Below are 25504 nucleotides of genomic sequence, written 5' to 3'. Positions count from 1 at the left end.
CATTGATGTTTTTCCCCCCTTTCTCTCCCCCTTCCACTCTCTCTGAAAAGCAATGGAAAATATATCCTCACTTGTCCAGTGAGAAAAATAAATAAATAAATAATAAATAAATAAGAGAAACCAACAAGAACAATTGAGAGATGAATACAAGGGTCTGAAAAATTTCACTGTACTATAGAAGCTTACTATGTGATCAAGTTAGCATATCAAGTAAGTTGGAAATAATGATTTAATAAATGGTTTGAGGCCAATATACCCTGAATTTAAAAAATATTCCAAATACATTTTGAAACTAAAACTGAAATTTAAAATCTCTAAAGAAGGCAGAAGGAAAACAAAATACAGTATGTAGAGGCTCTGAAGAGAGCCATTAGTCTGAGACAGAAAACCTATTGTGTGTGAGTCCTTATGGCTGAGAGGAGCTGTATAGGGGGACTGCTAATTAGAGAGGGGACAATTCTTTGACAAACTGATGTAAAGCAGTTTTATTTTTAATAACTGATAAGTGAAGCACTCATATGTATATTTAAAAAATTGTTTGAATTTAAGAAAATCTGACTTTGACATTATAATAGCTCCTGTTCTTTCTACTCTTACCTGGAATTTATAAAGCATATGTATATAAATAATCACTCACTTGATTTTTCAGCCAGAAAAGTAGATGTATCTATTTTCATATACATTTGATGGCCAGTAAGTTAGCAAAATTTGAAAATTTCACTTTAACCCACACAGACAAGAATAAATTTTATGGAAATTCTGATGCCTGAATACATTTATAAAAGGTGCAAGTATGGCAGGACTGAAATTTTTCTATCCCATCTTCATTTCCATTGTTATTTATGGTGAAGTCTGAATCACACACATTCCTCAGAAACACTGCAGTTTCAGTTCCAGACCACTGCAGTAAAGCAAGTATCATGATAAAGCAAGTCATAATCTTGTTGCTTTATTACCATAATCTTGGTGGAGGGTCTTGCTTTCAATCTGTAAAAAACACAACACCCATGAAGCACAACAAAGTGAGATATGCCTGTAAACCCGTTTGAGATTGACTATTTTCAATGATTTCTAGTTCCTATTACATTGTCTTCATGTCTTATCTGGCCATTGTCACTATAACTTACCTGGAGTTGAATACATGATTCTTCATCTAGGTTATCTCCAAGTTTTCATCAGCAATATGGCCATATATTATTATTAGCTTTTGCTATGTATATTATTTATGCTCTGTCCATTTTTTTGTTACCCATTTTCACATAGTTCCATCTTTTTTTGCCCTTTTCTCTAACATACCTAGCCTTTTGGCCACTGACCAGCCCCAGGACTAGGGAAACACAAGCTTCTGCTTCATTCAGGCAGTTCGTTAGACGCTGAAGCAGCTCACTGTTAGGAAATCGTTTCTCACGGGCCTCAGACTCTAGTGCCCTTAGCTCTTCAAAGCCTGGAGACAGAGTAAAAGTTGCCAAGAGGTAGACACTGTTACCAAAAAAGGGGAGGAAGGAGGCTGAGAATGCTGATACAAAAAAACAGAGTTGCCCGTGGATCATTCCATTTGTCATCACTTACTGCACTTTCTGCCATTCTCTACCTCCAAGGCCACTCTCACTTTGTTTGCCCAGGAGTCAAAGGACTCAGCCCGAATCTTCAGCTTATGCAGCATGGTAGGTAGTTCATCCAAGGTGTACCGATATCTGGAAAAAAAGGACAAGGAAAAGCACATCTGGCCCAGCTCTCTGTAATCTCCTCTGTGTCCTCTAAACAGGCCCCATGCTCACCGCAGGTACTGTCGGCTACTTGAGCACTTGCATAGGTCATTGATGTGGGAAAGGCAGACAAGGCCATCTGGGCAGTCATAGCATGCCAGAGCTGATAGGAAGCACGTTGTCTTGCACTTGATGCACTGGCGCTCATCATCTGGGAGCAGTTCGAAAGCCTCTCGTTCAGCCTCTGTGATGCCCTGGAGGTGTTCAACCCACATATACTGTAAAGACTAGGAGAAGGGTTGTGGACACCCCACCTCAGCCAACACTAAGCCCTTCTGTGGGCTCAACCTTGTTAGGATAGCTGTGAAGAAACTGGAAGCAAAAAATATAAACACAGTCTCTGTGTTTCCATTTTATAAGTCCTGTTTGACTTAGAGATATGCAGAGTGCCTCTTCAAGTTGCGTCTTTGTCCCTCTTCCACAGTCTATTTCATTGAATCCCTAAGCCCTGTCCCTACCACCCACCCACCTTTTCCAACAAGGCCTTCCGTAAACGTCGCTCCTCCTGCACCATTATGAACATCTCCTTGTGTACAGCCATAGCCAGATTCAGGTCCAACTTCTCTGGAAAGGCAGCCATCTTGCAGATGAGCTCCTCGTGGGAGAAGACACAGTAGCGCCGGAGCTGGCGGTAGTGTTCAATGCACTGGCGTCCAGTTGGTAGCTGCAAGTAATTTAAGACTGTGGCTACCTGGGATTTGCAATGCTTACACACTTCACAGTGACCTCCACTTTTATTCCTTCCTCCTCTCTACCTCTAAGTTCACCACATCCCAGACTCACCCAGTCAGCAGTGCAAAAGTTGACAGCCTCAGCAAAGTTGTAGCCTTGGTTAAAGCCACTGTGGTAAGCCCGAGGGAAAGTAATGACAAATTCTCCTGCGCACTGATTTGTGCGAACCACCTAAAAAAAATGGGAAGGGAGCTTGAGTTAAGACTAACGGAATGTGGGCTTAAGACTCCCTTTGAATTTTGTTATCGATATGGGAAAAGGAAGAGACGAAGGCTCTATCTTCATGTATGTACCTTAAAAGAGAGAATGAAAATGTGAATATGAGGTTAAAAGTAATATTCCCAACTGAGACCTGGTGGCTTGGGTGGCTGGAGCATCGTCCTATACACCAAAAGGTTGTGTGTTCAATCCTTGGTTAGGGCATATATGGGAAGCAACCGACTGATATTTCTAAACATTGATGTTTCTTTCCCCCCACCATTCATCTTCTCTAAAATCAATAAACATATCCTCAGGAGAGGATAAAAAAGTATTATTCAGAAGTATATATATAAAAAATAACATATAAGAAATATAAATGGGCCATAAACATGTCAAAAAACTTTCAATTTCTTCAGTTAATAAAAGAAATGTAAATCTCAAAATTCAGAAAATAAAGCCCCCAGGTAATGAAAGGGGAACTCCAAATTTCATCCTTCTACCAAAACAATCATTAAGTTAGAAGAAAGGGACAAAGTGATACCTTTATAATTAGCTATAATTATAGTTATTAATAATTATAGTTATTAATAAAAGGAAAGGAGCAAAGGGGAGGCGAGGAATTATAGGCACTGCCTTTTGAGCATCTTCACCAGGAAGATACAACTTTGCATTCCCCAGGGAACCACCTGCCCATCTGCAGATTACTGGGGGAGAGGTCCAACAAAGGGGAGACAGACACATGGGCAGTGAAGTTGGGGGTAACACAGGTAAGGTACCTGTCAGTGAAACCTGGGGAAATAGATCACTGGTTAGAGTTGAGTGTAGCTACTGCGAGCCCAAGAGAGCTTGGGAATATATAATTCCCCAAAGGAGTTCACTCTCTTGTTGCTCTTGTGACTTTTGGCATTCTTGCCTATGGCCATGCAGACTCCACATGCAACAGACTGATGGATGCACTAAGAAACACAAACTAAACTAGCTTGATGCTGGACTGAACTCTGCTTCAACATGGAATTATAACTCTGATTTTAGCAGTGTTGCAGGCAAAATGGTACATCTTCCATGGCAGGAGTGCAGAAGTAAAAATCACTTGTTCTCTCATCAGAGTCTCAAAAAATTCTTTTTCTAGGTATATTACAAGAATTACACTCCCACAAGCAACAGGTGGGGATCAGGGCCTCTCCCCACCAGGAACAAAAGCATTTTCAATACTGTGTAATAGAATCAGAAACTATGAATACCAGAACATTTAATAGAAAAAAAAAAGTAATTTCTAAATTTTGGTAAAAGAGCATTGTGCTGTCTATGCTGTCATAACTTCCACCTGCCTCCAACCCCTCCAACCCAATCTCAGCAGCTACAATGGCAACAGTAAACTAAGATCCTGGTGCAGTTTGCTGGTGCCACAGAGCGCAATGTGGGTCTTATTTGAAAAAAAGTGAGGACATGTGTAGGACTTGTCTTTATTTCACCTGCATGAGAGTTTCCCCAGAACACAAATAGGTTCCCAGGCTCTGTTTGTTAAAAGTATATAAAGTCAAATGTATTATCCATTGCACAGCCATCTGTGGTAAAAGATATTAGGCAAACAACAGAAATTCTAAAGTGCCTGGGGAAAAAAAGAAGGGTAAAGATACTTGAGGGGTAAGGGTTCTCAAAAAGCTCCCACATATTCCTGAGAGTTGAAAAGACTAGAAAAAGACATGAGAAGACTCTAAGCTCCCACGTCTGACTTTCAACTAAACAAGCTGCCACTACTACCACCAAAAGCAGCAACAATCAGAACTGGAAGGGGATACTGTGGGTAGAATCTGCTTTCCAGAGTTGCGACAATACTCAAAATATTTGGTTTTTAAGGAAAAAATTAAGAGGTATGCAAAGAAACAAGAAAGTATGACATAGTCAATGCACCTATTCCTGAGATAGCTCAAGCGTCAGACTTACTGAACAAAGACTGAAAATAAATTGTCTTAATATAATGTTCAAATAACTGAAATAACAACAATCCAACTCAGAATTATGCTCTCCACATAAAGAATCTCAACAGAGATAAAAATTAGAAAAACACAAGAGAAAAATATTCTGGAAAGCTAAAATGTACTACAATTGAAGTGACATTCATTGGATGGTTTCAAAGAATTTGGGAAGGCAGAAGAATCAGTGAGCTTTAGAACAGGTCAACTGAGATGATCCAGTCTGAGAAGCAGAGCAAAAAGAGAATGAAGGAAAATAAACACCTGTACAGCACCATAAAGTAAACAATATATACATACTGGAACTCCCAGAGGAAGACGAGAGAGATCAAGGGGCAGAAAGAATACATAAAGAAAGAATGGCTGAACAATTACCAAATTTTAGGAAAGAATGAATCTATACATCTAAGAACCTCAAATCCAAGTTAAGACAATGTAATCAAATTGTCAAAAGCTAAAGACAGAGAATACTTAGAGCAGAAAAAAAAAAAAAAAAAAAAAAAAGCACTTCATCATATGTAAGATTTTTCACCAGAAATTAGGGATGGCAGAAGGCATGGGATAACACATTTCAAGTGATGAAAGAAAAAATATTAAGGGAAAATGAAGACATCCCTAGGGATAAAATACTGTAAGGCTCTGGACAGGTAGCTGAGTTGATTAGGGCATGGTCCCAATATGCCAAGGTAGCAGGTTGGATCTCTGGTCATGGCTCATTAGAGGAATCAACCAAAAAATGCATGAATAAGTAGAAAAACACATCGATGTTTCTCTCTTCTCTCTCTCTTTCCCTTGCTCCCTCTCTCAAATCAATTTAAGAAAATACTTTACGAAGTCCTTTAGTACTACAAATGACACTAGAGCAAGGATTGGGAACGTAAGGCCCACAGGCCGTATTGTCTGGCCCTGCCAAGGCAACCGCAGGTGGGACTCAAAATTCAATAAACCTAGGAGCTCTTCTCATAGTTAATTTTTAAGTTAGTAATTTTGTATGGCCCACAAATGATGTTATAAATATCCAAATGCAACTTGGCAGAAAAAAGGTTCCCCACCCCTGCACTAGGGGATAACTAGACACATCACAAAGGAAGTAAAAACACTAGTTAAAGGTACCTATATAGGCAAATATAAAAACCAGAATTGAACTTTTTATTACTCCTCTTATTTTCTTTATAATTGAAAAATGCATGAAATAATAATTATGAAATTATGACGTTACACAAGCAATGTGGAAAGATGTAATTGTGACAATAATATAAAGAGGGATTGAACTAAATAGGAACACTTATTTTTGAAACTTACTATTAAAGGTAAGTTGGTATTAATTCAAACTGGATTGCTATAAATTAAAAATAGTAAGTGTAACATGATGGTAACTAAGAAAATAACAAAAATATACAGTAAAGAGAGACATTAAACAAGACCACTAGAATAAAGCAATTCATCACAAAGAAAAAAGTAATGGAAGAACTGAGGGACAAAAAAATATAACACGCAGAAAACAAAGTGGAAGAAGTTCTTCCTTACTGAAAGTTATATTAACGTCAAAATTAAACTTAATTTGTTGTTCCACTTATTTATGCATTCATGTGCCCTGACTGGGGATTGAACCCACACCTTGGCATATCAAGGAGACACTCTAACCAACTAAGTTAACCCAGCTGGGCCAATTAGTCAATGACTTTAAGTAAACACTGTTACGAGATTAAAAAAGGGCATTATGTACTGATAAAAGGGTCAATTCATGAAGATAACTGAAACATACAACAGAAAAACAATCAACAAAATCAAAAGCTAGCTCCTTGTAATAATTAACAAAAACTGATAAGCATTTAGCAAAACAATGACAAAAGAGAGAAAACTCAAATTATTAAGATAAGAAATAAAAGTGGGGATATTATTAATCTTACAGAGGTAAAATGGGTAAAAGAGTAACACCAAATTAAATTAAGTCTAGACAAAATACACAAATCCTAGTCCTGAACAGCTGTGGGAGTGTGTTGAGTACAAATCGGAGGAAAAAAATTAGTAAGCAAAAATCATGAGGCAAGACAAATGGTTAACTAGGTACCTATGTGATTTCATTTTCATCACTATTCAAGCTTATGTTTTTTTGAGATAATGATGATGTCAACGAAAAAAGTTGAAAAGTGCAAATAAAAACTGATAAAATTTCAGAAACAAAAGGAAGCCTTGTAGATGCTAAGCCCATTTTGCACAGATGGAAAATGTAAGGGAAATGGGCATAAAAGTGATAAAAAGTTATGCAGAGGTTAACCCAGACCTTATAAAAGAAAAAGTGTAGTATGTTGCATAGTGTGTTGCACATTAGGCCTTATTCACTCTTTTGCAAAACTTGCTGATATAAATCAATCCTGGAAATTCCCTAGTCAGAAACCATTCCCAGACCTCCATGACTTTATGAAATTAGAATTTAAACCCTGCAATATTAACAGAAGACTAATACTAGGCAAGGAGACATTAAAAGACAAATCCAGGTTTCAACTTTGTTATTAAATAATCATCTGATCTCTCCTTTCTCTTCCTCCTTAGGATACTCTACTCATCTGTTTAGATTGGCATCCAGACAGCAATAAACAGAGAGATATGATCACCTAGTCTCCACATCAAAATGCATGTAAATTTATTTCTGCAAAACTAAGTTCTCATTCCCTCCCCATCCTTGAGCAGAATTAAATTCCTTTTGCCCGTTATTTCCAGGTACTCACAGGAACACCATGGGACATAAGGGTGTTAGGATTCATCAGAGTAACCAGTTGGTGTAGAAGGTCAGGCTGGCTGTCAAAAAGCTCGGGTGTCAGCCTCTTCATCACCTCCTCCAAATGCTCTGCTGCCAGTGAGGGCACCCCATACCAGGTCTTTGGCTCACCCCTGCTCAGGTAAAGAGGAGACATATAGAGTCTGGAAGTATCTTTGCATATGAAGGGAGTCTTGATATCTATTCCAGCCATTTGGGCCCTGCTCACCAGTGTAGGTAGTTAATGGAGTAACTCCAGTGATCCTCAATATGCCAACAAAATGCTGAGAAAACCATGCCCACATATAGCCAGGGAACCTTCATGCCGGAGATGTCTGCATTGATGTGACAGAGAACAGATTGATCCAGCACTGGCATCACATTCAGGTTCCAACCACTGGTCGCATACTCCTGTCAGTTCAGAGATTTGCGAGAGTTGGTAAGGTACAGTACTGGGTAAAGAAAGCAAACTAAGCCAGGCTTATACAGGAAGACACAGACAGCCAAATTAAACAAAAATGTGGACTAATAAAAAAAGTTAACAACAGTCAAGGCTATTTGAATTATGTATCCATTCCCAATTATAAGAAAAAGCATAAAAATGGTTTAAACGAATGAATCTTTAACATGATAAAAATATATCCAGCATACTCAATGCTTAACAGACACTCATAAGAAACAATTTCATTATCTGCCAATGTTTTAGAAGCAACACCCAAAACAGAGGAAAAAAACAAAAACCCTGAATATAAATACTAGAAAAATGACAGAATTGTATTATCGGTATTACTGAATGATTCACTTCCAAAGTTCCTGAGTTAAATATTTATCATATATAACTTTAATTTTTTTTTTTTTTTTTAAATATATCTTTATTGATCTCAGAGAGAGGAAAGGGGAGAGACAGACAGACAGAAACATCAATGGTGAGAGAGTCATTGGGGATTGAGCCCGCAACCCGGGCATGTGCCCTGACCGGGAATCGAACCCCAATCGCCTGGATCCTAGTTCGATGCTCAACCGCTGAGCCACACCCGGCTGGGCTATAACTTTAATTTTCTACCACACTGTAGTTAAATATTGAGTGAAATCATAAAGTACCTCAAGATGGAAGACATACTTAATAAGATAAAACCTAAGAAAATGAAAGCATTTTACAAATAAAAGTTCTAAAACTAATGTTTGATTTGGGTCATTTATACTTTTGCTGGCCAAAGCTTAAGACAGAAGATACAACTTCAGGTTTTACAGACTTCAACCTAAAGTTATGACATTTCCCATCAATATTACCTGTTTGGTAGTAAAATTGAAGAGGGTGGGGAAAAAAAATCTCAAGTTAAAATGACTGACTGTATTTCCCTGCCTCTGTAAGAGAACCAAACAGAACAAATGTTCCTGAGAGTCCTGATTCACAGCCTATCATTCACAGTAATCTGGACCAGAATTCACACTTACGAGAACATGCCAAGCAAAAAACTGTAGTATCCTAAGGCTTTTAGCAGAAACAGTATAATTATTTCTAAACAGGGCGTATTTTAATTTAAGCTGCAGGAAAATGTCCCACATATGTGGTTAAAAGAAACATGAGTTCATAATTAACAAACAAAAGTCACTAAATATGTGGGGTGGGAATGAAATGAGTGAAAATTTGTTGAGCAAACATCAAAGCTCAACTAATAATAGCAGAGACAGTATAATTATCAGTATAATTTAAAACAAAAAACAAAATAACTGCAAAAGTATCAGGAAAAAGAAAATTTTCCTTAATATTGACCAGAAAAATCTAAAAAATGATCAAAAGTTCTGAAAAAAAATTTTTAATATTAGAAATCTGAAAGACTAAGGGCTGTTTAATAGTAATTAGCTATTGAGAAAACTGGTGAATTTTAAAATTCTTTTTAATAAATTACTGAAAACACAGTAGTAAGAGAAATAGGGAAAATATGAAACATTAAGAATCACGAAGATGAAGTTAGAATAAGAATGTCAGATTATAGGGTGTTATGACAGATAGAATTTAATATAAAAAGAGGTTATTTTAGAAGGGTCAATTGTCCAAGAATTTTCTAGAATTGATGAAAGTTGAATCTCAGCAGATTTCAGAAGTACTATATTTTTAAAAACTGCAGTTAGTGAGAAGAGATCTTATAGCAATCAAAAACACACACATATTAAATTACATATAAATTACTGTAATGTTTAATTAACTTCTCAAAAGTCAGCATATACTGAGTATTTTTAATGTCCTGAAAGAAAGTAACTCCAAAACCAGATTTGTATATAGCCAGAAAATACCTTTTAAAGAATAAAGGCAAAGAAACACAATTTTTGTCAAGTAAAAAAAATTTAGTACCTCAAAATTTGCAAAATTTTAAAAGAATTTACTTAAAAAAATAGTACACAGAAAAAGATCTGGGTTTCAAAAAGGGTAAACAAACAAAAGGTATATATGTGACTAAAATCTACATGAAACCTAAAAATAATAAATTGATAAAAATAATACCCATTTTATTGAGCAGGAAAATATTAAAAGCATACAAAATTTCTCCATATTAGAAGAGAGGGGAATAGGAGAATAATAGTCTAATACTGCTTACAAGGAGAAAAAAAATGCCAAATAAGTATAAAGGTTGAGTTACATTTAAAACAAAATAATGAAAATAATACATATATATTTTACATATACACATTTATATACTCATATATACATAATTACCAAACTAAAGGTGATTAAAAATAGAATGAAAAAAATTGGCAGAAAACCCAAAAAGTTGGAAAATTAAGTCGTAAGATAGAAAAAAATGGCTGTAAACCAGCAGTAAGCACAATGAGTTGAAAACTGACTCCAATTAAAAGATAAAAACTTTTTACTTGAATTTTTTAAAAATAAGTTATTTGTTTTTTATAAGAAATACCGCAAAAGCCAAAAATACACATCAATTAGAAACATGATCTAGGACTCAAGAGCCAGTGGCAGAAAAGAGACCACTGTATTTGTTTTATAATTAAAAGTTATAAAACTGATTAAACTACAACCTCATCATGGATGGGAATATTATACACAAAAATACTACATATACTCATATATCTACACAGACAAATAAACACATGAAAGTATTTCTGTATTATGTAAGTGCCTGCAGGCTTCTAACAGTCTGCTGACAACATAAAGTGTATGCCTTTAAAAGTCTATACTTGTAATAACCTAAATGTGAAAGTCGTTAGTGAGTGAAGACATGAATGACTAGTTCCCTCAATGGTCTGAGTATGACTTGGTAGAATCACAATCCAAATATATAGCCCAGAATTTCTTCCTTCAGTCAAATATTGGGAGCAATGCAACAGAAAAATAGAAGGGGAACAGGAGAGTAATAGTCTAATATTGCTTGCGAGGGGAAAAGAATACCAAATAAATGTAAAGGTTGAGTTAAATAATGGGGTATTATACAGCTTTATACAATGAAGGATTACACAATAGTGAAAAACCAGATAAATTAAAGCTGTAAGCAAAAAAACAGATTTTTCAAAGTATACCACTGACTGAAAAAAGCAAGACAGAGACATACAGAGCCAACTACAAAGTTCAAAAAATTAAATGATGTACATGATTCCTTGAGAAAAGGACTATATGTAATTCTTTTGTAGTTTCAAAATATCATGATTAATTTCTTCCAATTTCCAAAAAGCAATTAAAAGTACACCAAAGTGTTAATAAGGAAGGGTATGAGTGGTTTTCTTTCCTTTATCTTCATTTATATTTTCAATTTCCCACAAATGATATATAATATTTCTACCAAAAAACAAAACTAGGAGAGTGACAGCCTGCACCCAGGAGTGTCTCAGGTTTGATTCTCTGGCAAGGGTGTGTACCTGGGTTGCAGGTTCTATCCCAGCCCAACTGGGGCACGTGTGGGAGGAAACCAATTGATGTTTCTCTCTCACATCAATCTTGCTCTCTCCTTCCCTCTCTCTCTCTCCTCCTTCCCTTCCACTCTCTCTAAAAATCAATGGAAAAAATATCCTTGGGTGAGAATTAACAAACAAAAAACCCAAGCAATCTATTCTTTGTAACCAGACTTTATAAGTGCTTTTATACACATATATACAGTAAGACAGTATACATACACAAAAAGTGAATTTCTACCTTCTTAAGTCACTACTTTTAATATCTGGACCCACTGTCTCCAGAAAGCCTTACATATAGGTCAATCAAAGTGAAACACTAATTCTCATGGCTCTGGCCAAAACAGTAAAACAATAATTGTAAAAATAATAATTCTTCAACAATACATGAAATAGGTTATTTTTATTTATTTCTTGTCCCCAAATAAGGTTGTTCCATCTATCAAATTTTTTGGTTCTCTACCTAGGCAGAAATTTGTAATGTGATTAGTTACAACTTAGGTCATCCAAATGGGTCTCAGGCTATACAAGAGATCACCTTTTATTAAAGTATGAAATTAGTGGCTTCTCTATTACTCCATCTGTTCTACAAATTGTATGCTAATTGGTACACTCAATGAAGGTATTTCTTGATGACTTGCTAGTGCTTTACAACTACAAATATAAATAAGGTGGTCACAGCACTTGTTTTTCTCTATTACAGAGATAACCAAAAAGTGGTAATCTTCCAATATTTACTTTTAAGGAAAACTGATGGACTAATGTGGCCCCTAACTGAAAATTCCAAGGCATCATAATGTTCATTTCTATTGCCATCAGGGAAAAGTAGTGGTAATTGTGGCTATCCAAAACTCTGAGCCAATGACAGAACATCCAATGGCGTTAAATTTTATCTTTATATCTAATATGTGAAAATAGTGCTATGAGGATGGACTAATGAGGACACAGGCTTTCAAAATGTGAAAATAACTTTGCCTAATCTTGAATATGAATTACCAATCATATTACCTCTTCCTCAGGGGACAGGTTCCCTTTGCTACTGCTGACAGGAAAACCACTTCCAAATTCTTTGGAATGAATGTCTGCTCCATACTCAACCGTCACATCCTCCTCAATGCTGCTCAGCAACCTCCAGAATTCCTTTTCCACAAGTTCTGTGGGTACCATCTGTGATAACAGATGTAGAAAATAATCATAACTCACTATAATTCAGTCTCAGTCTCTATGACAGCTACCAGACATCAACCTCTATGTCCCCATTCCATAATCACATACGTGTACAGGCATGTTGAAGTAGCTGGCCTTGAAGGAATCAGCCATTTCACCAAAGCTCTGCAAAGTGTACTCCTGGGTAGCCTGCTCAAAGCCAAAGGCTTCAGGGGGCTTCTTACATTCCTAAAATAGAAACTATTTCAGCAACAGAGAAGCAACAGGCAAGGAACCCAAAGAGAACTGCTGATATCTCATGCTATACCTCCACTTTTTCTGGTTTCTAGGTAGGATAAGTTTCCTTAGTATCCATTAAACAGATTTCCTTTTTTCCCCTCACGGTTCATGTAATGTGGATTCTTAATTGTGTATGGATTATAGTCCTTTCTCTCTTTCTTAATTAAGTCTCTACCATCATACAGCTTGTCTGTTGAATCATTCTTGCTTATCATGTCACTGACAGCTAATTAATACCTAACAAGGTATAGGAGGTTGGATTCAAAAATTACAAAGAATTAAATTTAAAACATCTATGCTGAGTAGGCCTTACCGCCATAACACATTTTGGGCACCTCCAGATCCCTCTAGGGATTTCAGGAAGAGATGGCAATAGGCAGAAGATATGAAAACTGTCATCACAGGCATCACAGAAAAGAAGTTTATCATCTTCATCTCCTCGGGAACACATTCGGCAAACATGCGCATCGACCTACCAGGAAAATAAAAATAACTTTGCAATGTTCTATTCTTGACTTCACCCATGAGTTCTCTATCTGATGGAAAATATGAAAAGACATAAAAAATTACTAAATAATATAATGTTAAAAAATGATGCTTTGGGAGTAACAAAGTATACTCTTTATAGAAAGGTGAATGGTATAAACCTGAATTATAGTGGTATAAACTAGCATAAATCACTCAATTACATATGGTTAACAACTGGTATAGACTGTAAGCATTTGCATACATGCATGTATGTATGTTTAAATATACTTACATATCTAAGTCACATCCAATTCCAATCCTATATATATATACATGACAGAAATGCCTACATAGCTTACCTAAAATCATAATACTGTACTAGTAACATAATTCATAGTAGCCCCAAACTGGAAACTACCAAAAAAGTAATCCATGAAGAGTCCTAGCCAGTTTTGCTCAGTGGTTAGGCAATCAGCCTGTGGACTGAAGGGTCCCAAGTTTGATTCTGACCAAGGGCACATATCCCATGCCCCAAGTCAGGGCACATGTGAGAGGCAACCAATCAATGTGTCTCCCTCACATCCATGTTTCTCTCCCTCTGTACCCCCTCCCCACCCTTCCACTCTCTTTGAAAAGTAATGGAAAAAATATCCTTGGGTGAGAATTTAAAAGAAAAAAATCCATGAAAAGTAAAACAGATTAAAAAATTGACAAATTGTATTTAATAAAACTATACTTTAATGAAACACAATACAATGATAAGTTATAAAATGAGTGACTCTCAAATATAACTTTAAACAAAAAGCCAACAGAATGTACTGAGATACTACTTGTTGAAAAGTAGAAAAACAAGCAAAACTAGTCTTTATTTTTGTGTATGTATCCTATACTGCAATAAAAATAAAAAGGAAGTAAAACTAAGCATCATCTAGTTATAGGAGTTGGAGAAAAATCACAGATTCCCAATGACAAGATCTGTGACAGTCCAGAGCATAAGCAGCACAGGATCAACTGGGGACATACAGTAGTAATAAAGACAATGTATCAGTGATCAGGTAGGCATGACTGAAAGAAACACAGGAGTGTAGAACTCAAAATAAGCTGTTCAAGTATAAAATTTCTAGTAACATCAACATTCACAGAGTAGAAAGGGGCAAACAAAAATTATAAAAACAAAATGAAGCCAGAAAGGAATGAGGGCAATCAAGAAAGGTGACTTATCATTTTATAAAAATGTAGAAACTCTGGAATATTTAAGAGATTGCAAAAATCTTTCAGGTAAGGGGTAAAAAAAGAAGGAAAATATTGTATACATAAAGACACAAGTAAAGCAATTATAGAAGAGAGGCACCACTATAGAAAATACAGGTTTGGAGAAAAGTTCTAAAAAACAGGTGATATGAATTTTGCTCCTAACTATAATACCTTGAATATGTTTCTTCCCCTTCCTGGCCATCAGTCTCTCCATAACAAAGGCTCAGAAGGAAAGAAAAAGAAAGATGAATGAAATAATTTGAGGTTCTATCTAGTCCTGATAATTCAAAAACAATGCTGGAAAATCACAGGTGAGTCCTTACAAACTGGAGACTGCTGTGATTCTTTCGTAGCCGCTTTGTCATGTTGGTGCAGCGCTCTAAGCTTTGACTCAAGTCCTCTTCGGGCAATGCTGACATCACTTTCCTATTTCCACTTGGTTCCTCCTTCATTGTAACAGTGTTGGGGTATACGACCTCTTCTTTATCTAAGAGTTAGAAAGAAACCCCAAATAAAGAAATCTATTCTCCATCAGGATTAACAAACCATCTCCCACAATACTTGAATACTTTACCCCTTATACTGTCTCTCAGCCTATTAGGTTTCATACCTTTCTTCCTTAAAGTCTTATCCTTGGCCACAAGGCCCAAGCCCATCATTTTGGGACCTGCCCCATAGATCTGTAGCTTCTTTAACTCTGGATTCCTCTCAATATCCACCTCTGTGGGCACAGGCTATTGAAAGAAAATGAGGAAAAAAAAGGTGAGTTTTACATATATAGACATAGTAAAAGCAAAAGAGGTCACATTAAAGTCAGTCAAATGTTGCCGTGGCCAATGTGGCTCAGTTGGTTAGAGTGTCATCCCTACATCGAAAGGTTGCAATTTGAATTCCTGGTCAGGGCACATACCCAGGTTGCAGGTTCCAAACCCAATGGGGGCATGTATCAAAAGCAACCGATCAATGTTTCTCTCTCACATCACTGCTCTCCCCGCTTCCTCTCTCTAAATCAATAAACAAGTCCTCAGATGAGAATTTTTAAAGATCATCAAATGTTTCCACCCATTTTTATTTATTTTTTTAATCCTCGCTGGAGGATATATTTTTTTCCACTGATTTTTAGAAAGATTGGAAAGGAAAGAGGGAGAATGGTAGGGAAAGAGAATGAAAGAAGAGAGAGACAAACATCAATTGGTTGCTTCCCACATGAGCCACAACTGGGGCCAGGGATGGAGCCTGCAACCGAGGTCCATGTCCATGACCAGTAATTGAACCCACAACCCTTGGGTCTGCGGGCCGATGCTCTAACCACTGAACCAAACTGGCCAGAGCTCCATCCATTTTTAAAGGTTTACTGTGTAATTTCACCTGGGGGTAAAGTATGGTTAGGCAGGAACAAATGAACAGATAAATTTGGGAGGCAATTCCTATTCTCAAGTTTTTTCATGTTATAAATGTCACGAAATAATAAATACTTGTATGTTTGCAAGGCTACTTAGGCTGAAATATCATGAAATATCATGAAATACATAACTTATGCTAGAGAATTCAATAAATACATTATAAACAAGTCCACTGCTGCAACTGAATTGAACATGCAAATGGAAGACAGGATTCCTATTGTTTGGAACTCAGATCATTAGAAGTAACTCCCTTTCCCCAAAAATTTAATCTAAGAGACCTGGGAAATTGAATATTGATTATATGAAAAAAAACACATATATTATACCATTTTCACCATATTATCTCTCACTGAAACACCAAGAAATACATTTTTATTTATGCTTCAGTTTCTGTTCTACTTTTAAATTAAAGCACTATTAAATTTCTCCTTTCCATTTAAAGCCTGAGATTTTATAGTAAATAGTTTGTATATACACACATACACAAACACACAGTAACACATTTTGTGCTTTTGCTTTACAACATCCATGAGAAACAATGGGTCAACCAGAGGACATGATGATGGTAGTAAACATAATCTCCCAATGATCAGAAGGAGGTGATTCAAAGAAACATAGACATCTGGGCTCAAAATAAAAGTCTATTCAAGAATAAAATTTCTGCCCTGGCTGGTGTGGCTCAGTGGTTAGAGCACTGGCCCAAGCAACAAAGGGTCACAGTAGTGGGTTTGATTCCCAGTGAAGGCCATATAGTTGTGTTGTGGATTTGTTCCCCACCCCTGGCCTGGGTGCATCCAGGAGGCAACCAACTGATGTCTCTCACATTGATGTTTTTCTCTCTTCCTCCCTTCCACTCTCTCAGGAAAACAATGGAAAAAAAGTCCTCAGTGAGGATTAACAACAAAAAGAATAAAATTTCTCATATATATATATATATATGCACACACATAGATGTATATATATCTGTTTTACAGTTTATTATATTAATAGCATATAATGCTATTCCAGAAACATTTTAACCTACTTTATTGGACTAAAACTGACAGCGTCTAATTTTTGGTACTATAAACAAGAATGTAATTAATTATATATTTTTTATTTTCTATATTTTATGGTGTTTTAACATCCAGGGGGAGGGGCAGAATGCTTGCTGGCTGCTCCAGGGCACTACTCCTCGGAACAGATAATTCCTAGAGGCAGTAAACAATCTAGGTGACTATGCCATTCATATATAAGCCAAAAGATCACAAGTCAGACCACAAACCACCTCATTAAATTCACACACACCAAGATAATATTTCTCCTACTCTAACTCAATTCATGGTGAGAAACCAAACTAGGGAAGTCCCTATGTCCCAAAGCCTACTGGATTTGTTCAAACTCTTCAGTCCTAAAACGTTTATCCTACTCTGCCTTGCCTTTCCTGAGGAAACTCCAATAAAGGCTATACCTCCCCCTTGTTCCTATCTGCCTCATTGACACTGATCCCTTCTGTGGTCTTGTGTTGTCTGATCTATCTCCTGTTTCTAGGTGACCTGTAAGTACTAATAAAGCTTTTCTCTCTACTGGCCAGGTGTCTCAGGTGGTTGGATCATCATCCCATACACCAAAAGGTTGCAGGATAGGATTCCCAGTCAGGGCATATAACTAGGTTGCGAATTCCATCCCCATCTATGGGTGGCAACTGATTGATGTTTCTCTCTCTCTAAAATCAGCAAACATATCCATGGATGAATAGTAAACCCCCCACACACACCCACACAAAACTTTATTTCAATGGCACTGAGTTATCCATGTCATCATTTAGTCATTATTTACACATTAAGACCTGGGCAGAAATCATTAATATCCATGTAGTTTATTGTACTGTTCTAAAAGATGAATAAAAATTAAAAAAAGACAGTATGCACATTTAAGATTTTAATCATTTTAAATTTTGTTTTTAGTACTACCAACAATGTGCACAAAGATGCCCATCCTTGACGCATTCTGACTCTTTGCCAAAAAGTAATTATGTAGTTATATCATATGTTCAATTTATGTGAGGTTTCTGAACAGTTCTGTAATTTTACATTATATGTTGTTAATTTTACCATACACATATTACCTATTATCTTAATACACAGGTTTCTAGCAAAGCACATTATTTATTTTTTATCCTCACTGGAGAATATTTTTTCCATTGATTTTAAAATTACTCACAAAATACCAAAAGATACACAATCTAATCCTAATTTATATAGCCTTGGTAGCCTGCCTAGTAATGGCACATGGGGTTAAAAAGGTCTTTTGGGGTTCAAAACTTGCAGAAGAATAGAATTTATATTAAGTGTTCCAACCAAATATCTCCATGGATGTTTCAGAACAAAAGTCTTGGTTGACATCCTGGAAATACCAAATATCAAGGACCTTTGGTGTGGACCAAATGTCTCTGTGGATGCTATAGAAAGGACCAAATGTCCTGCAAAAAGAACTTCCAGTGTTATGTAAAATGAAAGTGACAAGAGCAGAAACTTGCCTTGTTCCTGAATTTAGGAAGAAAGCTAAGTATAACGTTAACTGTTTCTTGTCTCAGGTTTTAAAAAATATAAAGAACGGGTATTGATTCTAGTTAACAATTTCTACAGATGACCAACTGAGTCTTACAATGTCTTCAATTATTTCTAAGTTCTTAAACAGTACTATATTTCTTGTATAACTTACTGCTGGGATGCAAAAAAAAAGAAAGAAATCCGAGACTTGAGACTGCTAAGAGCCTTGGACTGAAACTAATGAAAGACTGCTCAGTTTTCTGAACATATATAGAAGCTTCAAATCCACTTCTGGGCACTCTTTCAGCTCTTATGTAAAGAGAACAGCCACCATTGATTTCTGATTTCTCACACATGAACTGTTCATACTATTGCCCACAAGCAATCTAGAAACAGCAAACACTTCCTTTTATGGACTATATTCACCTATCCAGAAACTTTCTCCCTTTCAAATTCTTCCTAATCAACTTCTTGCTCAAATTAATTGTCTGAGAGAGCCCTGTCAAGCCCAGAATCCAGACACATTTGTCTTCTCTGTGTAGCCCTAACGCTGGTAGGTAGACTGTAGTATCCAAGACCAGGTCCTTGTTCTGGCCAGCACACGGCTCAATAAATCTTTGTCAGAAAAGCTTTCAGCCCTGGCCAGTTCTGCTCACAAACTGAAGGGTCTTACGTTCGATTCCCAGTTAAGTACATATACCTTACTTGCAGGCTTGATTCCCAGGCCAAGTCAGGGTGCACGCCAGAGGCAACCAATCGATGTCTCTCTCTCACATTAATGTTTCTCTCTGTCTTTTCCCCTCCCTGCCTCTCTAAAAAAATAAATAAATAAATAAAAATCAATGGAAAAATTTCCTAGAGTTATGATTTAAAAAAAAAAAAGGAAAGCTTTCAGTCCCAAAGGTGTTTAACAAAACATCCAAAATTTTATGAAAATGTATGTGAACATACAAAATAGGCTTATTTAGCAAGATAAGTTTTATAATTGTATTGTTTACATTTTTTATTTTCTCTATTTGATGTTTTACATCTTAAAAATCCTTTCTAGCTGAAAACAGACTGCCCCCCTGGGGACAGCAATTCTTCGAGATAGCAAATGACCCAGCAGAGTATGCCACTGATATGCAAACAAATCAGTCCAGAGCCTAACCTCCTCTGTAGGGCTTCTGCCCTCACAGGAAACAACATTCCTCTGCTCTAATCATCACAAGGTCAGGTGCACACAACTAGGGCACACTCCCCAAAGGTTACAGCCTAGGTAAACTGTTCAGACTAGCCAACTATCCAACCCTAAACTGTTAGTCTGCCCTGCCTTGACCTTCCCTCAGGAACCCCAATAAAAGCCATGGTAGAAGCTCTCCCCTCATTCCTGACCCTTCTTGCCTCCTAACCCATTCTCATGCTTTTTGCTGTGGCCTTTGTGGCAAGCCATGTCTCTTGAGTATAATAAATTTTGTTTCCTAAGCCTCTCTTGTGTCAATTCTTGTGATGACACCTGACCGACATATCAAATGAGAACAGGACAAAAACCAACAATTAAGGAACAACTGTACAGTGTGCTTTGTGAAAACCATCACAAGATTCACAAAAATTAAACCCTAAAAGGGTATTTTATAAAGATGATTGCTTTTAAAATCTATAAAGGCTAGAGTACAAAAATAAAACTACAAATCACACTCGTGAGAAAAAATAACTCATTCATTTTCAATTAATACAATCTTGAGGAATCTAAAGTTAAAAAAACACACAGTGACTTAGCATTGGGCAGGTGGCTCAGTTAACTGGAGGATCCTCCATTACACCAACAAAGGTAGCAGGGTCGATTCCTGGTTGGGATGCATACCAGGGGCAACCGATTGATGTTTTCTCTGTCACATCAATGCTTCTTTCTCTGTCTCTCTCTCCCCTTCTCTAAAAATCAGTAAAAACATACCCTTGGGTGAGGATTAAAAAAACAAAACAAAAAAACAACAGTACATTATAGAAATGGACCATCCCCTAAACCAAGTCCCGGATAAACTTTGGCAGTTTATGTGAAAAAAAGCAGCACTTACATCAGGCTGTAGTCTTTTCCCACGGCGACTATAGCTGCTGAACTTGGAAGGCTTCACAGACTGCCTAAGCGGAATGCTGTGGGGTTTGTATTCCTTGTCTTTTTCCTCACTGTCAACTTGGTGAGTGTTACACTGCTGGAAATGGGGGGAAAAATGTAGGATCAGAAATTAAATTATATTAATGATCAGCAAATAACAAAGTGATTCCTTCATTCTAAAATCTCTAGCAAAGAAAGCTGTACTTCTTTCTAACTTACACTAATCCATTCCCCTCTTGTTCTCTGGAATGACAGGACATTTATAATTCCACTACATGTAGAGGAATATGTCTTACATATGTCTTTGCCTTATAAATACAATGGACGTCTCATCTGAAAAAATGGTAATAAAAATATCAACTATAATAGGATTATGTAGATTAACTAAAATATGAGTTTATACACATGTAGTTTTAAGAAGTCCTTTGCAGATAATAAAACTTAAAAACCATTATTTAAAATACCAGCTAAATCAGTTCCCAATCCTCCTTAAGTTAAAGCCAAGTAACACCAAGGTTTTTATGCATAGAATTTCATTATCTGAACTATCCTAAGTATAGTAACTTTGCAAGATAATTATCTAATTGTCTTTTTCATGGATGATGGCCTAAAACAGGAACCGCTTTTCTCTAATTTCCACCGAAAGATCTTATCCATCAAGCGATCTTAGGAGACACCAATCCTCTAACACAAAGAGAAGGGATACTACAGTTCTCATCTAGCTGGCCTAGCAAGTACAAAACTTCTTCATAAAGGCTACAAAATATTTTCCAGGGCTTCCTGGAACTTCCAATTCTATCGGTCCAACCCTGAAAAGGTAAGAGAGCAAAATCAACAAAATAACATCAGTCTGCAAATCAGCTAAGGGCCCGCACCACAAGGTTGGTTCCACACTGAAACGTTTCATAGGGATAAATGATGCGTTCATAGTGAGATCTTAGGAGGGATCCAATGTTTTTCCCTGGTGGGTAACTGAGGCGCTGGGCAACTTGAGCCCATCGACGGTCCTTGCAAACAGCTTCATAGCCCCCTTCCTCCATCACAATCTAAAAGGGTAAGGAAGAGTATAGTTAACTGTGGAGCAGACTGGAGAGACCTAAAAATACCAATGAGGCTTAAAATATGAACACTCTGTACTTCCCCAATGCTAAGTATTCCAAAGGCTCAAAGACTCTATCAAGAAATGTTGGCAAGCTCTGTTCTCTCCTTTTCTTCCCAGAGACACAATGTTCAACTACAGAGCATTTCCCAAATAAGACTTTTTGCTTGTTTTTCCTTTTGAAAAGGAAACTACTCTTACCTTACTAAGGCTGTAGAGGTCCAACATCTTCCGCTCCACATTGGGAATTTTTAATGAAGAACCCTGGAATTCCCAGAATTTTGCAATTTGGTCCAAATAGTTCAGTTTCACTCTGGTCTGAGCCTGGGAAAATGGCAGTTATTCTTTAACCTCAGTTTGGTCCAATGTAAAGTAGATAAACCAGTATCATTCTGTACTATTTACAGTTCCCTTGGTTAAACTCTAGACTTCATTACCTAAATCACCATTACTTCCTACAAAAGTCAAGTAAGCTGACTTTTTAATCTGACAGGACAGGAAGTGATGCTTGAGTCAAAATCCTTTAACCTGAAGATAGAAGCATTATTATTGGGATCAATGAGGGCTGACAGAGAACATTTAGGGCTCAATCCACTATCTTCCTTAAGAAGCTATCCCCACCTAGAGTCAAAGATATATAGCTAAAGAGGCTAAAATATTTTTCCACCCTATGTTAAAAACTTGGACACGAAACTACTTTGTGAATGACCCTTCTCTTACCCTAAGTCATTTTGGACCTTCTAACACTGACCATAGTCAAAACTTGTAACAGCAAAAGAAAATGCCAAACCACATGCTTTTTGTATTTAACAATAAGCTGAGCCCTGGCTGGTGCGCCTCTCAGTAGGTTGAGCATTGTCCCATGCACTGAAAGATATCTAATTCCACTCTGGCTGAGGGCACATGCCTATTTTGCGGGTTTGACCCTTGGTTGCAGGGCGGGGGGGGGAGGGGGGGTGCTGGAGGCAGCAGATCAATGTTCTGCTCTCACATCGATTTTTCACTTTATTTCTGTCTCCATTCCTCTCTTTAAAAATCAATTAAAAAACACAAACAAAACAAGCTTTGCCTTTCCTACTTGCTGACACATTCCTAAATACTGTCCACTTTATCCAAGAACAAACATAACCACCAGCCTTAGCTGGAAATTTAGAAGACCATATTTGTACCTTGACCTTTGCTTTTCTTAAAGAAATCAGGGAAAATCCAAAATAATAAAATATGGGCATGGAGCTAAAAACAATGGGAAAGGGTGTACTGATCTTCTCTAGTTAGCCCATTCTATAAACTTAAAGCTTTCATATCTTGGCATTTTGCAGAAGACTTTCCCTAAGACTAATAAATATTCTAGGAAATAGAGCTGAGGTTACAATCAAAATATATTTTATTTCAAAACCTAAGTTCTTAACTACTGTTCTAAAACTACAAGTAAAATAATATTAGAGCTCAGATTCCCCTAAAGAAAGGTGACTTTCCAGTTTACCTCTAGTTCATTTAGCCTCTGGATTCGAGGGGTAAATCTGAAGTTATCTACTTCTACTGCAAAGGGAGGCTGCCAGTCCTAGAAGTAAAAACAGAGAAAAAAACAAACCCAAATTGGTTATTATGAGATAGTAAAGGACGAAGATGATTAGATGATTAGAACTGGAATTATCTGCTTCTGTTTTAAAACTTCTGGTTGCTTTTATTGCTCCAAAGTGTGAAATTGTTGGCTCTTTAACATTAGATAAATTGAGGGCATGGGAGCCAACTAATAATCCAAAACTCTTTTTGGTATGCGTCCTACAGAAAAGAAACAAAAACCAACAAACTTAGACCTAAAAACTGTTAAAAATGAATAAAGCAGACATTAACAAGGTCTGGCCCATTTCTGTTATGATGAAGGCAAACTAAATGTGGATAAAAAATTGCTAGATTTTTACAAGTTGGTTATTACCTCTTTTGAGTCTTAGAAGTCTGAAAAATGTGATTAAATAAACTGATGAACAGAATAGATTCAATGACATGGAAGCATAGATGAGACTGATGAATGTCAGAGGGATGGAGGGGGGCAGGTGGGTGGAGGGGGAGAGAGTAACCAAAGAATTTATATGCATATAAAGGACATGGACAATGGTGGGGAGAGGGACTGGGGAGGGGGGTGGGACAGGGTGGAATGGGTCACTGGGGAGAAAAAGGGACATCTGTAATACTTTAAACAAAAATAAAATTAAGAAAGAAAAAAAAGTATATTTCTAACTACAGTAATACTGAGAAAAATATAATCACCCAGATAGAAGGCACTGTTGTAGTTAAGCAAATCATCTGACAAATGAGCCATATGCTATGAAGAAAGTGACACATACTCTGGATATATTAGTTGTTTAAAGTGGTGGTCTAGGGTCATTTCAATATGAATAGTCAAATACCTATTTCAATTAGAAGTTCTGAGTATATGTAATTGAGAAATCTTTAAATAAAATAATACCAATTTAAATGGTGACAAGGATGCTCTATTGCTTTTTACACTCAGCTGTGTCTGTCAAAGACATCCGAAATTATATGGAAAAATGAAATCATCCCAAGCATTCTGGTAAGAGAAATTCCCATAATTTTTCGCTGCTTCGGTTACCTATACAGTACTTCTTAATACATTTAAGTTTTGTTCAAGGAAAACACAGGAAAAAAATATACATATATATATATATTTATATATATATGCATGGTGTCTCAATAGCACAGTGCAGAACCACTTTAGAATCGGCTCTTTTCTTCCCTAAATTAGTTATATTAGTAAGCCCAAGGAGTCTGGCGACCATATATGAGGTTTTCCACGGAGGGTGTTCTAATGAAACATTTAATAAATGAGAAATTGGCGGCTACGGGGAGTATTGAATTAACTACTAAGACTACGTGGTTCTCAATATAAGGCCTAGTTAAAGAAAAGGGCAGTTCCATACACCCAATGTAAACGCCACCTCCACTCCAAATTTTCAGGCACTTACCTTGGGAGGGCGGATCTTGCAAATGCCGGACTTCTCGGCGATGGGCCTGATTTTAGCGATGTATCCAAGTGGGTCTTGAAATTCCGCCCATGTGGGCTCGAACACCGGGCACTCGGGCGGGGGGAGGAATTCTTCAGTCCCGGAATCCATGTCTGGTCCGGACGCTAATAAGTGTTTCGTCTTGATATTCCTTCCTTGGCGCATGAATCCCTCCTAGCTAAAAATGGAGTCCCTTGGCGACCCAATTTTCCACCAAATTACAGTTATTCTAACGCTCATAGCTGCGTATGAATGCCGCAGATCTCAGTTTTAATACCACCATCTTGACCCTCGCGCTTTTCCGGCTTCTTCACGTACCGTGTCACTCCCGCGGATTGATTCTTAATACCTCAGTTACATCCAAATATGAGAGACTGTCAGCATGCCGAATAAAATCTGAAGACGAGAAGGCACTTCACCAACGTAAAAAAAGCACCACAAACTGCCCGCTAAAATGATTTTAAATCTTTCAAAAACCGAACGGAAGCATACAATATAAACAGACTCACCGGATCTTTTTAAAAAGGGTCTACTGCGCATGTTACGCCTGCGCGTTAAAGGGGAAGACCTTAAAAGGCGTCAGCCTGAGTGAACAATGGTTTTATTGAAAAAAACGGCAAAAACAGCAGCAACCACATGTATTTGCATAAACTGCAAGCCAGCGCTCCTCCTTTAATCAATCCACACTAGAAAAGACGAGGTGACTGAGCTAAAATCCTTGAAAGAGCTTTTACAGACTTACGAAATTCCGGTTCCCACCTGGCTTTATAGGAAAAGAAGCTGTTAAACAGCTATTTTACATTCCTGATGCCATGATATTATTTAAATTATATTCAGGTGTACGGTTTCACTTAC

The 25504-nt window shown here is 37.0% G+C and overlaps 1 protein-coding gene across 7 annotated transcripts in view; it reads right to left on the bottom strand.

Moving 5' to 3' along the window:
• The window catches only part of LOC308552023 (lysine-specific demethylase 5D-like), a 30794-nt gene extending 5605 nt beyond the window's left edge, over nucleotides 1-25189 (bottom strand). For 4 of the 7 annotated variants that reach the window (XR_013998091.1, XR_013998092.1, XM_081126989.1 and 1 more), the window contains exons 1-17: nucleotides 24611-25183; nucleotides 23110-23187; nucleotides 21828-21950; nucleotides 21403-21573; nucleotides 20490-20624; nucleotides 15112-15235; nucleotides 14825-14988; nucleotides 13093-13251; nucleotides 12609-12728; nucleotides 12342-12500; nucleotides 7660-7841; nucleotides 7402-7564; nucleotides 2550-2669; nucleotides 2236-2430; nucleotides 1779-1960; nucleotides 1570-1694; nucleotides 1297-1444 (exon numbers count right to left, since the gene is read on the bottom strand). Coding sequence is in view for 5 of the 7 variants with exons in the window: in XM_081126989.1 (XP_080983115.1) it covers nucleotides 1297-1444; nucleotides 1570-1694; nucleotides 1779-1960; nucleotides 2236-2430; nucleotides 2550-2669; nucleotides 7402-7564; nucleotides 7660-7841; nucleotides 12342-12500; nucleotides 12609-12728; nucleotides 13093-13251; nucleotides 14825-14988; nucleotides 15112-15235; nucleotides 20490-20624; nucleotides 21403-21573; nucleotides 21828-21950; nucleotides 23110-23187; nucleotides 24611-24814 (2552 nt within the window). In the remaining 2 variants the exon portion in view is untranslated. Of the gene's footprint in view, nucleotides 1-1296; nucleotides 1445-1569; nucleotides 1695-1778; nucleotides 1961-2235; nucleotides 2431-2549; nucleotides 2670-7401; nucleotides 7565-7659; nucleotides 7842-12341; nucleotides 12501-12608; nucleotides 12729-13092; nucleotides 13252-14824; nucleotides 14989-15111; nucleotides 15236-20489; nucleotides 20625-21402; nucleotides 21574-21827; nucleotides 21951-23109; nucleotides 23188-24610 lie in introns of all 7 variants that reach the window. The other 3 variants (XM_081126990.1, XM_081126992.1, XM_081126988.1) reach the window with 2 other exon arrangements.
• Between the last annotated feature and the right edge of the window lie 315 nt (nucleotides 25190-25504).

This window comes from Miniopterus schreibersii, assembly GCF_964146895.1.
Source record: "Miniopterus schreibersii genome assembly, chromosome: Y".
Taxonomy (NCBI): domain Eukaryota; kingdom Metazoa; phylum Chordata; class Mammalia; order Chiroptera; family Miniopteridae; genus Miniopterus; species Miniopterus schreibersii.
Note: the sequence above shows the minus strand (reverse complement) of the source record. Positions and strands in the feature narration are given on the sequence as shown.